The sequence below is a fragment of the Andrographis paniculata genome, unplaced genomic scaffold (genome assembly GCF_009805555.1).
Source record: "Andrographis paniculata isolate CXL003 unplaced genomic scaffold, ASM980555v1 Contig51END, whole genome shotgun sequence".
Lineage (NCBI taxonomy): Eukaryota > Viridiplantae > Streptophyta > Magnoliopsida > Lamiales > Acanthaceae > Andrographis > Andrographis paniculata.
The window spans coordinates 3637177-3653866 of NW_026137586.1; the positions used below are offsets into that span (position 1 = coordinate 3637177).

The window sequence follows — 16690 nt, forward strand, 5'->3', positions numbered from 1 at the left end:
AAAAATTTCGTTGTTATGTTCAAAATTTAGTGTAAATGCCTATATTATTTTAAAAATTATATAGCATTTATTTTAAAAATATTACATAAAATTCTCATCATGCATAAAATATAAATGGAAAATTATATATGATGGGAATATATTATATTTAGAATTTGAAATTTTATCTTATGTTTGGTTGGTAAAATTATATAGGATTTATATTTCTCAAATCAGGTTTATTTTTCATATCAGTGGAAAGATTTTAATTTTTTATATTCTAAATAACATGATTGTCCTCCTATGGATTTTATTTATTTGGGTAAACTATTTTTTTTAGTCCGGTAACTGACCTCATTTTAGTATCGTAAGTGGAGTCTGTCGCAAACTAGTCTCATAAGTGAAAATTTTTCGTTGTTTTAGTCATTTGGCGCCGGAGACGCCCGCGTGGCTTGCTGGAGGCCACGTGTCCGCCAGGTCAGCGACACGTGGCGGACACATGGATTTTTTTTTTTTTTTTTTTAAATTTTTTAAAAATTTTATTTTTAATTTTATTTGCTTTTTTAAATTTTTTTATCGGACAATTGGGCAAAAATCCCTCTGTCCATTTATCATTTGGGATTCAGTCCCTAATGATAAAAAATTGTTCTGCACTCCCCCCTTTTTCCTTCTTCCTTCTTCTTCCTCCCTAATCGTATTTCTCTTCATTCTGTTTCTCTTCGCGCAAAAAATTCTTGTCAAGCCGTTGTCCTCTTCCGTGAGCTCGAAAGCCACATCCCGCACAGGTAAGGTTCTTAATTGTTCGCCCGATTTTACATCGCCGCTTCTTGTCTGGTTCGATTGAAAAATTTCCTAGGGCACTCTCCGAATCCTGTTCCGGTTCCCTGTCGTCGGCGGTCGGTTGATTCGGTCGAAGAACTACCGAAGGCTGTCACCGGTTCCGTGGCCCGTATTTCTTGGTCTCCGGTGAAATTAGATGTACCAAGTGTGTTTTTGTGTCGGTTGATTCGGTCGAAGAACTACCGAAGGCTGTCACCGGTTTCCTGGCCCGTCTTTCTTGTTCTCCGGCGAAATTAGATGTACCAGGTGTGTTTTTGTATCGATATCTTAGTTGAAAAATTATTATCTGGAAGAAAATGTTTGGGTATTATTTAGGGTGATTTTGATAATAAATTTTGTTGCTATTTAGGGTTTAAGGGTAATATTTATTTTGTGAAATGGGTAATGTGTTGCTATTGAGGATCAAGACATTTCTAGAATTCCGTAAGAACATATGATTTTAGTGTATTTTGTGTAAGATTATCTAATCGCCCATACGACCTAATATAGTTCATACATTCACCGGTTGGATCGCTAGGTTCCGATGGACATGGAGCAAAGTAGTCTGAAATTGGACGCAGGTACGTTACTCATCATTTGTAATTAAGAAGTCTTTATTAAACTTTGTTATAGAATGCAGTCACAATTGTTCCTTATGAAAGAATGCAGTCTGTAAGCACTTATAATGCAGTATGTAAGAATGCAGTCTGTAAGCGCTTATAATGTCATGTTCAACACATGTAAAAACATATTGTTTATAGGTTACGTTAGTAATAATTCTTTCATGATATTGGCATACAACAATACCGTGGTATATTGTTGCGATGTTGTTTGTAGGTAGTAAGTATCCACCTCCGCGATTTTGTAGTAGCGCGGTGCAGAACGAACCACTGAAGAGATTGTAAAGATATGTAGTGGGGCTATAACGTCTTGAAGGTATTTAACGATTTTCACTCCTTCTTCACACGCCACTGTCAATATCCTCTAGCAATCCGGTTTAGGTAGGTGTACCATGATCGATGCGTTAAAATTTCTGTAGCCCATGGCATTTACTGCATCACGTAGCCTGCTGCGGTGAATAGATGCAGTTGTTCTTTTAAATACCCTGGATGACACGGTAGGTAACCATAGACACCGTGGACATACTCGGTTGAGTAAGATGGGTACCCATGTTTTTCCATTTACTCTGAAAATATCTATTACCATATAAAATTAGAACTACTTACATCTGATATAATTTTCATTCTTATTATTGTATTTGTAATGTAGGGGCGAGGCCGAATGTTCTGGATTGAACGAAGATTGCGCCGATGGTATCTTTATTCCCGACGAAAGTACTAGTCTAATTGCAATGCAGAGATGCATTGTCGGGGAAGGGCAGACATTCAAGGGACCGCAGGAGTTTAGAAAGTTACTGAAGAATTATTCTATTGCCACTCAGAAACACTTCAGGTACCAAAAGAATGATTCGAGCAAAATTATTGCGGTGTGCATCGACAAAGGCTGTGGTTGGCGTATTTATGCATCCTTCCATGCTCGTGATGCATCATTCAGCATTCGTAAGTGCAATTTACATCACACATGTACTATGAGTCTATTGCAATCAAGAGATCATCCAGCAGCCGATGCGAACTGGATTTCTGAGGTCTACAAAGATAAGATACGTTCTATGCCAGCGTATAAGGCATCCGACATCCGGGAGCATATCCAAACAGATTATGGGATTGACGTGAAATATCATAAAGCATGGCGTGGCAAAGAGAATGCGATAAGGGCAATTAATGGTGGAGGTAGAGACAGTTTCTCACAACTTCCATGGTACTGTCATGCACTTCGGGAGTCAAATCCGGGAAGTATTATAGACTGCGAAGTTGAGCAGGCAACCAAACGTTTCCAACGCCTTTTTGTTTGTTTGGGTGCATGCCGGCTGGGTTTTTTGAGGGGTTGCAGGCCCCTACTCTTTCTTGATGGGACACATATAAAAAACAAACACAAAGGGTGTCTGCTAAGTGCAATTGCAGTGGATGGGGATGATGGGATGTTTACTTTAGCATTTTCTGGTACGTAATTTGATATTAGCTACAGTTGTCATTTTGTTAGAATGCTGGGTATAGCTGTTCGTGTATGCTGTTTTCCATGCTCTCTTTAGGCACGTATGTACCCTTATACGTTGGAAACCTTTGTAGTTATTTGTGTTCTTATTTGTTGACTTGCAGCTGTGTCTACGGAAAATGATGAAAATTGGGAGTGGTTTTGCTGGAAGCTGCGATCTGTTTTAGAATGTGAGGGACGTACGGATTGGAAACAGTACACATTCTTCTCGGATCGGCACTCGGGTTTACTAAAGTCAATCTCGTGCGTCTTTCCCGGAGCACATCATGCGTACTGTCTCCGACACTTAGTGGACAACTTCCGTACCCAGGTATATGTACGTCAATATTAATCTGTAATGAACATCACTGGTTATGATCAGCCATAAAATGTCTTTTTTTTAGGTTATGCGGAGATACCCAATGCATAATAAGAAACGATGGACCGCTGTCTTCAATAAGGCCGCCTATGCTCCGTTGAGGAGAGATTTCGAAAACCACATTAGTTCTGTGGTCGAATCAATGCCATTGGCCAGGGACTTCATTACCCAATCACACCCAGAATGTTGGGCAAATTCACTATTCAGAGGCACTCGTTGGGGAATAATAAATAATAACATTGCTGAGTCATGGAATAGTTGGGTGAGATCCGCGAGGTCAATGCCATTCGTTGGGATGTTGGATACCATTAGAAGGCAAGTGATGGTAATGATGAATGAACGCCGCGAAAAGTCGGAGATAATGCACGGAAGACTCTGTCCAAAACAGGAGAGCAAGTTGGCACTATCGTACATGGCGTCTCGACGGCTACAGTGCAGTTAATCCTCTAGAACTGTATTCGAGGTAACAGATTGTAATGAAAGATACGCAGTCGATTTGGAGGCGCGCAAATGCTCTTGTCGAGAATGGCAAATGTTCCGATTGCCCTGCAAGCATGCCTGCGCTTGCATTGAAAAATGCAGTATGTCAATTTATGATTTTTGCGATCTTTACTATAGCATTGAATCTTACAGAAAAACGTACCAGGAGCCAATAAATCCCGTACCGACGCATGATATGGACGTGATTGTTGAAATTCAGGCGGACCAAATTCACCCTCCTCCGTCGTCTGTCCAACCAGGCCGGCCAAAGAAGCGAAGGTTCGAGTCCCAGCAGGTAAAGAATGCACGGAAATGTGGTCGTTGTGGGCGTCTTGGACATAATAGAAGAAGTTGCAAGCAACAAATAGCTTAGCGAACCTTTTTTTCATTGTACATCTTTTTGGCTTCCAGGAGTATATATTAAGACAGTAGGTACATATTCAATAGCTATATTGTAATTGTTTTTTGTGTCTCTAGGATGTAACCGGTTGGATCCATCGACTTATTTGCAGTAGTAAGTGGTATGTAGCCCTCTCACGCAGGTATATGATGAAGTTGTGAAGGTTCATAGTTATATTCTGCAGGTATATTTTTCATGTACTGAGGCATTTGATGATGTAGCTCTGTAGGGACGGATGGTTAATGTAATCTCTAATTGTTTTGAAAGTACATGCTATCCTATTTTTGGGTTATTAGTAGGAGGTATAGTTGTTGTATTACACTCGTCATACTAACCAAGTGCATGTGTCATACAACTTAAGTATTTGTTGATGCCTTCTTTAACCATCAGCAGTAAATACATGCTATTTGAAGAAAAAAAAAAAAAAAGACCGTTTCCCCAGCCACAGGTAACCAGGGCATACATAATTGCAACTGAAGTATAATGTCACGGTTGTTGTAAGTACGCAATAGCTTACAGAGGGTATATGAATAATGATTCCAACATATAGGGTTGCGGTCCGAGTACAAACCATATTTTATTTTGTTTATACAGTATTCTAATTGTATTACCGTGTAATAACTTGGAGGCGTAGCATTGATTAAAATTCAGCACACAGCTACGTACCAGACTTCCATATGCCACACAACTATATTGCGGTTATATTATCGTGTCTATTCTATTGTGTTCTAATTCAATTAACGGGTAAGCGATGTAAGTATAATCTGTGGCCTAAAACACGCCATTCAAGATTATGGGGTTGACGAGCAACACTACCATGGTTAAGCCAATACACTCTTACCATCAGTTCATGAATATTTTAAGAGAAAAGGCCGAGTCCCCACCCGTAGGGTACCAGAGCATTTGAAATGGTAACGGAAGTATAAAGGCTATTTCCGTAGGTACATAATAGATACTATAGGGTATTTGTAATAATGACTCCGTTACTTATGCATCCGAGCTAAGTACCAGACTCGCTGAACGAGGTACACAGATTGCGTATGCGGGCATCTGTGTTGTAGTTGTAGGTATCCTAGTTGTAGGTATAGTAGCACTTCTCTGTAACCACGTGTTGCTTAGCATTCCGCAGGAAATAGTTGATTGTAATCTAGACGTTGGCCCACACGCAATTACCAGACACCTATGTCCCGCACAAATATTTTGTTGTAATATGATCATGTTTTTTTAGTATTGTTTGTTTTAAATTAACGAGTAAGCCCTTGCAGTATCTCCGGTCGATTAAAACATGGCGTCCAGTAGGGTTTTATGAGAAACGCCGACACGGTTGAACTGATTCAAAGTGAACGCTATTTCAGTGATCAGTGCAAAAGAAATGACCAGTCCCACAAACGCAAATGACTGGAGCATGTAATATATAAATGGAAGTACATACTAGTTTTCCGTAGGCACATAAAAGCTATCAACGGGTATCACCACACAACGCAGGTATATAATGAAGATGACAAATCAATCCACATAAAAGACATTTACCAATTCCATCACCTCGATACACAATGCAATAACTTCCCAGATCAATCCAAATTGAAGACGTTAAACAAATCCATCACCTCCACACAACACAATAACTTCCCAGATCAATCCAAACTGAAGACATTCAACAAATCCATCACCTCGCCACACAACGCAAAAACTTCCCAAATCAATCCAAATTCATTACATGTGTTAACCTGCCCTATTTTTCCATCGGGGTCTACGTTTCAGAAGGGGGGACCTTTCAATATCCTCGCCGCAATCGTGCCTCGGTAGCTCTTGACATCGCCGAAGTCCTCGCCGAGGACACCAACGAGATTGACATCTGGACCTGCCCGCGCATAACACTCTGCGAACATGCAGACTAAAGGTCCACAGTCCAACGTTTCACCCTGGTGTCGGCATCTAATGTACTCGGGCATGTCGCTGACCATAGGCCATAGTCGTGACGCGTTCATATACAACGATAAAAATCGCGTCTGCACAAATAACGTTACTCTTTCGTTAAGGAATTCACCCTACCCATAGGCAATTAATTATGATCATTCGAAAGACGTACCAATTTCTTTGCATTCCCCTGGCCGAAGGGGTCGCGCATTGAGTTACACTCCAACACAACACGTTTGACGGTATCCAGTATGCAGAGATGCCAGTGGAACCGGGTGTGTACGGGTAGAAATATGTACCGGCACCCAGACCGGATTTTGTCCATGATTCCGGCAATCTCTTGGCCTACGGTCACTTGCAGCGAGTTGGCAAACGCGAGTACATTACCCTTATTGATGCTCGGCTTTTTCGCTCCCTTGCTTGGTCGTGATAGCGCGTCGTTCACGGCTTTCTGAAAATCGAACACAGCAACCAACGCAATAATAACAATGTGATTTGTAATACTAACCGTATAAATTCCAAACAGGATACTCACCGCTACGAACCATGGCACACAACCACACCGCACCTGCGGATTGTGTTGGAGCTGATATTCATTGCTGCATAGATGATATAGGTACGCGTCGATGACTTCGCCTTTCACAGCTTCGTCAAACAGTAGTTCTAAAACGGCATCGGACGAGACAGACACGACGCCCTGCTGCCATACAGTGTCCCTACAACATGATAGTCGCAAACGGATAAAAACATCGATTGAGAAAAATATATAAAGCCTTAATAGTGAATAGCAATACCGGACAGCGAATGACGCGAGAAAATGTTCAATGGTGTTCGTCTCATCCTCAGATAAGGAACCCTTTCCACAGTAGCTGTCATTATTGCGATATCCCTCCCACTTTTGTGCTCCAGGGTCTGCTACAACCTTAGTATCCGAGTCCCCATCGTCGCCGACGACAAATGGTTCCTGAACCAACAATGAAGATAATCATGTTTCCGTAGGTATCTGTATTTATTGTACAGGTATTGACGCAGAAACACTAGGTATTTAAGAATCTATCTGAAGTATTTTGAGCCAGACGACTTATATTTGTATGGAACTACGTACCTGCTCATTATTGACGTCGACCGCTGACTTTCCTTTCGCCCTCCGTGTTTTTCTCGCTTTCTCAATTCGCGGTGTCGACACAGGTGTCACGAATTCAGGCTTCTTCTTTCTCTTCCGATCCTTACGTGCCATTACACCACGTACAATCGATGAATCTGCGGCCCTGCTACAAGTCTCACGGTCGGAGTCATCGCCCTGCTACAATTTCAACAAAGCAAATAATCATTCAACAGATAGACAACTACGACCTACAAATTGTACTTACTATATTAATTAGCTTACCTTGACATCTATCGGTGCAACATAAGGAACAATGGCCATCAATTGGTTAAACTCTAGCAGGCTACCAACCCCTTCGTCATCTGACTCGTTTATCGGATCAACTTCGGCCAAAAGGATGTCCATTTTTTTTTTGCTTCGGCGCTCGGTATTCGCTTGCTCTTCCGCTGCCTCCTCGGGATCCTCCTCAGTCTGCCTCTCCTCCTCCCCAGTTTTTTCCTCCTTCTCCTCCTCCTCCTCCTCTTCACCCTGACTCTCCTCCTCCTGACCTTGCTTCTCCTCCATGTCGGCCTGCTTCTCTTTCCTCTCAGACTCCACAGCCATCCGGTCTGCTGTCTCTTCATCCCCATAGTTTGCATCACCCTCCTCGCCATCGCTCTCGTCCTCACCCTCACCTTCACTGTCGTCATCGACAACACCGGCTCTAGATCTTTGTAATTTATGAGCAAGTCTGGCAATTGCAGTGTCTTTCTTCTGCAGCTCCACCTTCAATGCCGCAATTTGCTGCGCTGCTTCCTGCAACATATGTTAATAATGTCATATAAGAAATTATTTTATCCATTTACAACGGTAGCAACATTGAATAATGCATTTACCTCTGAAGCATGACAAATTGCACGAACGAACTTTTCTTCCGTGCCTATCCGATAGAATTCCTGAACATCTGACCGCTTTAGGGATGTCAATTCACCAACTGCATGAACCCTGGACATTGGACCGAGGCTATTCAGCCACCGAAAGAGACGCGGTACCTTCGGAAGGCACCGTGCCTTGTCCAGAGTTGGGACCCTCTCATTGAACCACGCCTGCACATATTGTAATAGACATTACTGCCAACAATAATACATATTGTGCAATATACCAAAATAAGTAGAAAAAATTAACAAATCCGATATTACATTGCTTACCAACAAACCCACGGTGCAGCCTGTCAAATATTTTTTCCCGGACTTGAAGTCGCTTATAGACTTCAACAGATAACGGTGACTCGCGGGTCCCCACGCGTAGTCACCAATCGCACTCAGGTCTTCCACATACGGTAACAAAAAAAGGGGTACAGAATAATTCGCAGAACAAAATAAAATATTTGCAAAAACAAACATAATAAAAAGACGAGCAACATCCGCAACAGAAAGAGGCTCCAGCCCCTGCAACAGAGCCTCACGCAGCTTCTGCAACACCTGCCCGCGGGTTACAGAACGTGGCTTGCTCCCAAAAATTCGAACAAACCATTCGCTTTCGACCGATGTATTTTCGGTCACGTAGACTCCTTTCGCGTGTAGTCCTAAGACTACAGAATATTCTTCAACTTCAAACGGAAGCTCAATGTCACTTCCAATCTTGAAGGACATAGATTCCGAACTGAAGCTATTGACGAGGGCAACAAGTCGGTGCCATGGAAACTTCATTTTCGGGCAATCCAGAAAATGCCCGAATGGTGTCATCTTTATAGCTGCGATGTGTTGGTCTCTCATGTGTTGCTTCAGTTTGGCCAGCTCATTATGAAAAAAAGGTAATGCAAATCGGCTGATCACCGATTTGTGCTCCTTGCCTGGCCTGTAAGTAAAAACCATAAGTCCACGTTATCCAAATCTCTAATTTAGTTAAAAGTTTTTCACAATTTAGCAGGAGTAAAAACGCATTCCGAGTATACAACAGTGCCGTTCAGGTATATTAATTGGCAAATTAGACCAAACAAATGAAACTCCTGGTGCCTAATATTACCGCATTTATCAACCCACAAATATGACTATTTACCGAACAATCCACCAAAAAACCTAAAATATGCAACTTCGAGTAACTAAACAAAATATACATCTCCAAAATTATCAAAATCAAAGATAAAAACAGATAAAATCACCCAAAATCGGCCGAACCGGGTTTCCTGGCCAAAAATTCGAACAATTTCAAACCACCCGTTGAACTAACACAACACCGAACACCCAGGGCTCCTCATCACTAAACCGAGGCATACAAACACGGGACCAAGGCTTCTACCCCAAACAATCGAGTAAACTACGATATAAAATTCGATTGTCAACAAAATCATAAAACGAAAAGGGTTTCGACCAGACACTTACTTTTTTGAACTCCTCGTGGGGGATCGCGGCGGATTCGCGGTTTTTCTCACCATTTCGCTGAACAAAATGTCTTACTGCTGCTCGTCGAGTTCGCGAGGGACGATTTCCTTCTCGAAGAACTAGGGCTTGAACGGAGAGTGAGTGAGGGGAGTTAGGGAATATTTCAGTTTTTAAATCGTGCATATTTTCTGTGATTTTTTTTAAAAAAAAAATCACAAAATAAGGTACGCAGTATTTAAATGGAATTATCTAATCGTATACTGGGGGTAGAGCGGGAGGTAATGTAGGTATATATTATAAAATTTGGAGTATTTATTAATCAATCGTAAGTACATGTTGCATATACAATTGTGATTGAGTAGAAAATACAAGAAGGGAGTTATAACATATCTAATCAATAAAGTAGGGACTGCAGATCAATTAATTTACAATGGGGACTGAATTGCAAGCAAAATACACTGACAGGGATTTTAGTCCAAGTCTCCCTTTTTTTATTTGGTCTAATTAAAAAAAATTAAAAAAATTAAAAAAATGAAAAAATAAAATAAAATCCACGTGTCGCCAGGTGTCGCTGACCTGGCGGGACACATGGCTTCAGGCGAGCCACGTGGGCGTCTCCGGCACCGAAGAACTAAACAACAAAAAAATTTCACTTGTGGGACTAGTTTGCGACATGCTCCACCTACGGGACCTAAATGATAAGGGGGTCCAGTTACAGGACGAAAAAAAAAAATAAAACAATTTACCCTAATTATTTTGATAAATTAAACTTCCAATTTATTATTAATATAAATTGAAAATGTATCAATAATTTTATAGAGATGATAATAGGTCCGATAAACACGAGATCCGACCTATTTATTTGAAATTAGGTCCAATTATTCGAGTATTGAGTCTGGATCTAGGTCTGGGTCATGTTCGGGATATTCTAATTGGGTCCGAATCGGATCTAGGGTCTAAGGGTGAAGCCGGACTTGATTTATAGTATTAATAATATATCAATTTTACTTATGAAAAAATATTTTCTAACAATATAATTATATTAAAAATATTTTTTAATTTAATTTTTCATTATTTTATCATAATACTTCCTTCGTCCCTTATCTACGTATCTGTTTATTTTTTACATGGAATTTTATGAATATTAATATTATATTGAGATACGGTATGAATAAAGTAAAAAAAACTAAAATAACTTTATTAGTATTGTGTGATATAAAAGTAATTATAGTTGTGTAATATATTATAAGTTGTAAAAGTATTTTTAATGTTAGGAGAAAGTACAATTACTAAAAAAAATGAATGGATACTTTTTTTATGAGACGGACCAAAATAGAAAAATAGATAGATTGTTAAGGGACGGAGGGAGTATTTTTTTAATAAAATAAATAAATTTTAATATATGTCGGGTCCGATTTGTGTCCAATTTTAAATTAAAATTTAAAAATCGTAAAAAAAAAAATGGATTTGTTAGATCTACCGGATATAGTTTCGGTCGGATATGGTATAATCGAATCCAATTTGGATCTCAGATCTCACAATATATATTCAGATCGGATCTCAATTTCGGTTGAACCCGACCCATTACCATCTATATAATTTTATAAGTCAAATAAAATTTATAATAAATAATAATTTTATTTTAAAAAGTATTGTACCATAAAAAATAATATAAACTTAATTAAATATAATTCAAAAAATAATTAAGCTTAAAATCATTTAATTTAATTTTATATAAATATATTTATAATAGGTAATATTCAATTTTTTTATAGGAGAATATAAAAGTAAAAGTTAAAATTCATCAATATGGGATTTAAAAGTAACAGAAGGTAACCCATCACGGGTTGGGATCATCGGTCCAAACTTACCCAGTTTAACTTGTTCACCTAATCAAAACTAAACACGTGTGTACTTGTTTATTTATATTTTTTATTTTGTTAAAAATCAAAATCTAATTTATTTACCAATATTTGTACAATAGTTCCCGGTATTCATTTATTTTATACCTATCATAGCATTTCATAAGCCCTAATCGCGCATCCCATCCTTACTCATCCCATCGCCCCCAAATTAGGTCGATCCTCCATTGCTCCCGCTTCCGCCAGTAGCAGTGCAACCGTCCGATCCAGCCACTCCCGCCCAAACGCCAAGCTCCCAGCCCCCTCTTTATTTATGCTCTTTATTTCTCTCTCTCCAAATTCGGTGAAGCTAAAATAAACACAAAACCCATGTTCTTTTTTCTTCTTTTTCCAATGAAAATTCGAAAATTTATAAAATTAGTAGATGATAATAATAAAGTAAGACACGTAGAAGAAAAAGAAAGTACCTTTAGGGTGTGTTTGTTTGGGGGATTTGATTGGATTTATACTATTCATTCAATTTTTCCCCCCAAAAAACATCAAATCAAACACCTATTTTTTATTTTTTATATTATACTAAAAATCAATTTTACATTCAAAACATTACATCAACACCTACTATATCACATCATACAACTATTCAAATTCAAAATTTTTACTATTCAAATCTCAACTCAAAATCCAAATCCCCAAACAAACACACCCTTAGAGAATCGGGAACGCCCAGATATAACTCATCATCCAAAGAAGACTAATTAAAGTAATTAATTATTTAATTTTATGGATATAATATTGTTGTGCCTTCATGTCCAATTTATGTTGCATTATTTTTTATTTAACTTTACGAAGATAATACACATTTATATATCTTGATGTATTTTTATAAAAATTTATATTTGATTGTAATTTATTATTTAATTTAAAAAAATATTGTTAGTATTGCACACGGTAAGAACGTGGACTTCATATTCCAAACACAACCTGAGAGCTTTCTATTGGTGTTTTATGAGAATGGGTATGTAAATTGGTTTGTGTGTGATAATTTTGTATTGTATTTTATGATTGTGAATGTATATAATTGGGATGTGTGTGATAATTTTGTAATGTGTTTTATGATTGACATTGTATGTAATTGGGTTGTGTGTAAAAATTTTATATTATATTTTATGGTTAAACATGTATGTAAATTGGTTTGAGTGTGATAATTTTGTATTGTGTTTTATGGTTGTGAATGTATATAATTGGGTTGTGTGTGATAATTTTGTAATGTGTTTTATGGTTGGCACTGTATCTAATTGGGTTGTGTATAAAAATTTTATATTGTAATTTATGGTTAAACATGTATGTAAATTGGTTCGTGTGTGAATGTCAAGCCTGTCCAACTTTCGACCAACCAAAAGATGATTGTTTTAAGATGATTGTCCATAGGTACAGTAGAAAGTCATAAACGAGCAGGGGCTTTCGTTTCCCACCAGCCTTAATCGACTTCTGTTCAAAACTTTTGTTAGGATCTTTTGTCTTCGCCTTTTGGCTTGATTTCCCGGGTATGTCTGGAATAGTTGTATATAACTCATTATTTATTATTATTATTATTATTATTATTATTATTATTATTATTATGATATGTATCATTCATCCATTCCTCACCCAATAATAAAATTTAAGTTCTCTTTATTGTTATGAAACCCTACTTGCAATCAATCAATCATTTCTCATTTTGTTTGATATGTGATATGTATTAGTTGCAGTTGCCAACAATTATATGTGAATAATTGAATTTGAGCAAAAGCTATATACTGAAGCTTAAGAAAACCAACACTACTTTACAAATCAGGTCATGACACAATATATATTCTTCTCTCTCTACATCCTGTCTCAATGAACAAAACTTTGTTTTTTTAAGTAGTTGGCAGTTTGATCATTTCACCCTTATGCTTCACTGTACCTATACCATATATATATATAGAACTACATCTCTCCACCCACTTTTATATATATAGTTTAATAATATTGAATAGTAATTCATAACAAGAAGGCTAAATAATAAATAAAATATTTTTGCAAGTTTTAAAGTTAATGGAAATTATAAATCTAATAGAAGTAGATACATATTTGTAAAACAAGATTTCTTCAAAATAAGCTAGTGGTGAACATGCCGAAGTTAAATATTAAATGTCATCTATTATGTTTACATACATCCCTTAGCATTAAAGATGGGACAAGTAAAATATGATCTCTTACTCTCAGTTCGAAGCACCATATAATTCGATATCCGAACTCAACTGCTACATATGATGATAATTACTATTTTCCCCACCGATATGCGATGACTGAACCTACATCAATGCACGATAAAACGGTTAAATAAAAAATGTAGTAAATTAATTAATTTTAATGGAAACACATATCATCATAAAAAGATACCTCAAACAACTCGGTGAATTTTATTGAATAAGACGGCTGACTGTGATAAAGAGATGGTATGCTTGGTATTAAATTAACTACTGTGATCTAAGAATGTTGAAAAAAATTATATCAAAATTATTACAAATCAAATATGAATTTTTTTTTCCAAACGACGAAAGAGCAAATAAATTTTTTGTAAAATTTTTGAAATAAAATTGAACCTGCTATGAAGGGATCTGATAAGGCTGCAATGGAACGCTACCAGGTAGATATGCCTCATTAATGCTTGGCTGCAAAGCAAATAAATTTATCATAATTTTTTTGAATAAATAAAGACTTTTACATTATAGTAAATAGTCCACACTTGGGTTGCCGTTAAGGCTGTGTTCGTTTGACGGGTTCTTATAAGATTTCACTGTTAAATTACTGTACAGAATTCGAATTACAAATCCTGGCCCTATAACCTACCCACGTTCGTAGACCGTAGGCTTCTTATCGCACGTTCCTGTAAGCAGAATTTGTCGGCAGAATCGGCTGTGTACTCACCTCTCCTTTGATTTGATTGACGGACTGGACGGTAGGTGAGGCAATAAGTAATCACCATTCTTATTACGAGTTGGATTTCGATTTCGAATCGGTGGTGTCCTCAACACCGGCGTCTCGGTGGGGAAGAATAGGTCTTCGGTAGATCAAGGTGCGACGGAAACAGCCAGACGACCCAGAGGTGAGTATATCTAGACACTGTCTCCCCAATTTTGCGTGATTTCGGTTCTACTCTGCAATTTTTTCCATAAATCGCTTGAAATTAGTTCGAATGTAGATGAATTTCATCAATATTGCGTGAAGTTTGTTTGATTTTCGTGATTTCTGTTCAATTTTGGGGTTCCTTGTGTACCTTCCGGAGCCGATTTTCCGGCGAGAGTCGTTCTGGCACTACATGTAGTTCCAGTGGTCTTTGTTAACCGGTCAAAATGATTGCGTTCTTCGCTAACTGAGACGATTCCCCTGTTCTTTATTAAAGTGGAAAGCTCGTAAATACTGCACTTACAAGCTACGCGCGGGGGGTGGGGGGAGTGTCGATTTGTTCAGGTCTTACACTAACTCAATCGAAACTAGGTCATAACTCGTCAATGTTATGTCCCTCGTTTTACTTTGCTGGAAATAAGGATGTTTGTCCGAAAGGAATGGGATGAGGTTTCTTCGATGTTATTATGTAATGAACGGTGTCTACTTTTACCAATATTAGGACCACTGTGTTTGGGGGATGGGAGTGTCGACTTGTTCAGGTCTTACACGGCCTCCATCGATAGTAGGTCATAACTCGCCAATATTGTGTCCCTCGCTTTACTTTGCCGGAAATAAGGAAGTTTGTCCGAAAGGAATGGGATGAGGTTTCTTCGATGTTATTATCTAATGAACGGTGCCTACTTTTACCAATATTAGGACCACTGTCTTTGGGGGATGGGGGTATGTGCTTAACAATAATACCCGCCGGAATAGTTGGCCGTTTCCGTTTTAGAGGGGGCCAATGTATGCTACATTTCAAGTTTGGCCAAGTTGTGGAAGGAAGAAATAATGTGGTCCAAGTGGCTTTAATTTCATCTCAGTCACACATAGCGAAGCGAGTTTCTACTCCTTAAGCAATGAGTTGTACGATTAGAAGTTCCATTTACGTCCTACAACATATTTGTATTGCCTAATGGGTTGGGAGATTGTATCTGTCCTTTGTTAGTTTACGTCCTAATCCCCAGACTTAGTTTTGAGGAAAGTCTATTTTAATCGGAAATGTGCCTAGTAAACATTACATTACGCAGTATGCCTTGTTTTACTACTTAGGTACTCAATAGTTGCGATAGATTCTTGTTGATGAACTTGTTGTGTTACCTACAAGCCAAAAAGTAACGTGGTTGGTCGATTACTAAAATAATATATGCATTGAAGTGTTATTGCCTGTAATCCGTCAAGGCATACCCGACTACCATTAGAACATTCACTTGTCTACACTAAAGACTGTCCACACCCTATAACGCTTATACAGTGACAAACTGGAGGGTGACGTTCCTGATGCGCAAAGTTCAACCGGGAGCTGCGACCAACCCCACAAACGGGGGGTAAAATGCAAGGTTAGTGCGCATGGTTTTTAGTTACATGAAAAAGAGTACTTTCCATAGTTCCTGCGATCTAGCTGGCATAGAAGTATTATTGGTAAATCCGATCTTGTGCGTAGGCAATGGCACGCGGAAGACGCGCAACGGAGGATCCTCCTGCACTGCAGGCTAATTGGACGTTGGCACAAGAGGAGTGTTTCCTCCACCTAGTGTGGTTGCAATGGCAACTGGAGGAGTATCAAGGAACGAGCTTCACAAAACCGGTGTGGGAAGATATAACCGCGAAGTTTAATGCGGAGATGAATGCGCATTACAGGCTAGAACAGCTTCAAACAAAGCTAAAGCGTACGAAGAAAGGGTATTTGGAACTTCAATCGTTGGTGGTTAATACAACGGGACTCGGATGGGATCCGGAGTCACGTTTGATAGTAGCAGACGAGGAGCGAAAAGCGGATTGGGCTGTGGTACATCATTTAGATGTTTTGGTGACCTCTTATACCGTTATCCATATAGATTACGATTTGTTGTTGACCAGGTTTAACATATCTTAGGCCCATAAAGACTTTGCACATCTCTTAACTAAACCGTTCGCCCACTTGGACTATTGTCACGATATGTTCGGTCCAACCGGGGAGGGGGCACGCAGACCTTTATCTTCTGGTTGGGATAGTGCATTCAACGGACCAGGTGGCAGAGCAAGTGCTGATCCCAATACAGAGGACGGAGCCACAGGCACAGAAACAGGGGTCGAAGGGACGGGCGGAACGAATACCGGGACGGGTCA

The 16690-nt window shown here is 38.8% G+C and overlaps 2 protein-coding genes across 2 annotated transcripts; one reads left to right on the forward strand and one right to left on the reverse strand.

Moving 5' to 3' along the window:
- Positions 1 to 1342: 1342 nt before the first annotated feature.
- On the forward strand, positions 1343 to 4377 carry LOC127253571 (uncharacterized). Its single transcript, XM_051278222.1, has 9 exons — positions 1343 to 1379; positions 1636 to 1699; positions 2068 to 2858; positions 3015 to 3220; positions 3294 to 3593; positions 3739 to 3849; positions 3969 to 4043; positions 4226 to 4228; positions 4333 to 4377. Exons 1-9 carry the CDS (start codon positions 1343 to 1345, stop codon positions 4375 to 4377), a joined length of 1632 nt encoding a protein of 543 aa, XP_051134179.1.
- Positions 4378 to 5760: 1383 nt separating this feature from the next.
- Positions 5761 to 6475, reverse strand: LOC127253859 (uncharacterized). Its single transcript, XM_051278653.1, has 2 exons — positions 6238 to 6475; positions 5761 to 6157 (listed from the first exon to the last, which is right to left on the reverse strand). Exons 1-2 carry the CDS (start codon positions 6388 to 6390, stop codon positions 5906 to 5908), a joined length of 405 nt encoding a protein of 134 aa, XP_051134610.1. The 5' UTR covers positions 6391 to 6475; the 3' UTR covers positions 5761 to 5905.
- Between the last annotated feature and the right edge of the window lie 10215 nt (positions 6476 to 16690).

Coding starts and splice junctions, on each gene's coding strand:
- LOC127253571 (XM_051278222.1), top strand. CDS start 1,343: ATGGACATGGAGCAAAGTAGTCTGAAATTGGACGCAG. Junction 1,380..1,635: donor TAGTCTGAAATTGGACGCAG/GTACGTTACTCA, acceptor TGTTGTTTGTAG/GTAGTAAGTATCCACCTCCG. Junction 3,221..3,293: donor TGGACAACTTCCGTACCCAG/GTATATGTACGT, acceptor TCTTTTTTTTAG/GTTATGCGGAGATACCCAAT.
- LOC127253859 (XM_051278653.1), bottom strand. CDS start 6,390: ATGGACAAAATCCGGTCTGGGTGCCGGTACATATTTCTACCCGTACAC. Junction 6,158..6,237: donor AGGGGAATGCAAAGAAATTG/GTACGTCTTTCG, acceptor TTATTTGTGCAG/ACGCGATTTTTATCGTTGTA.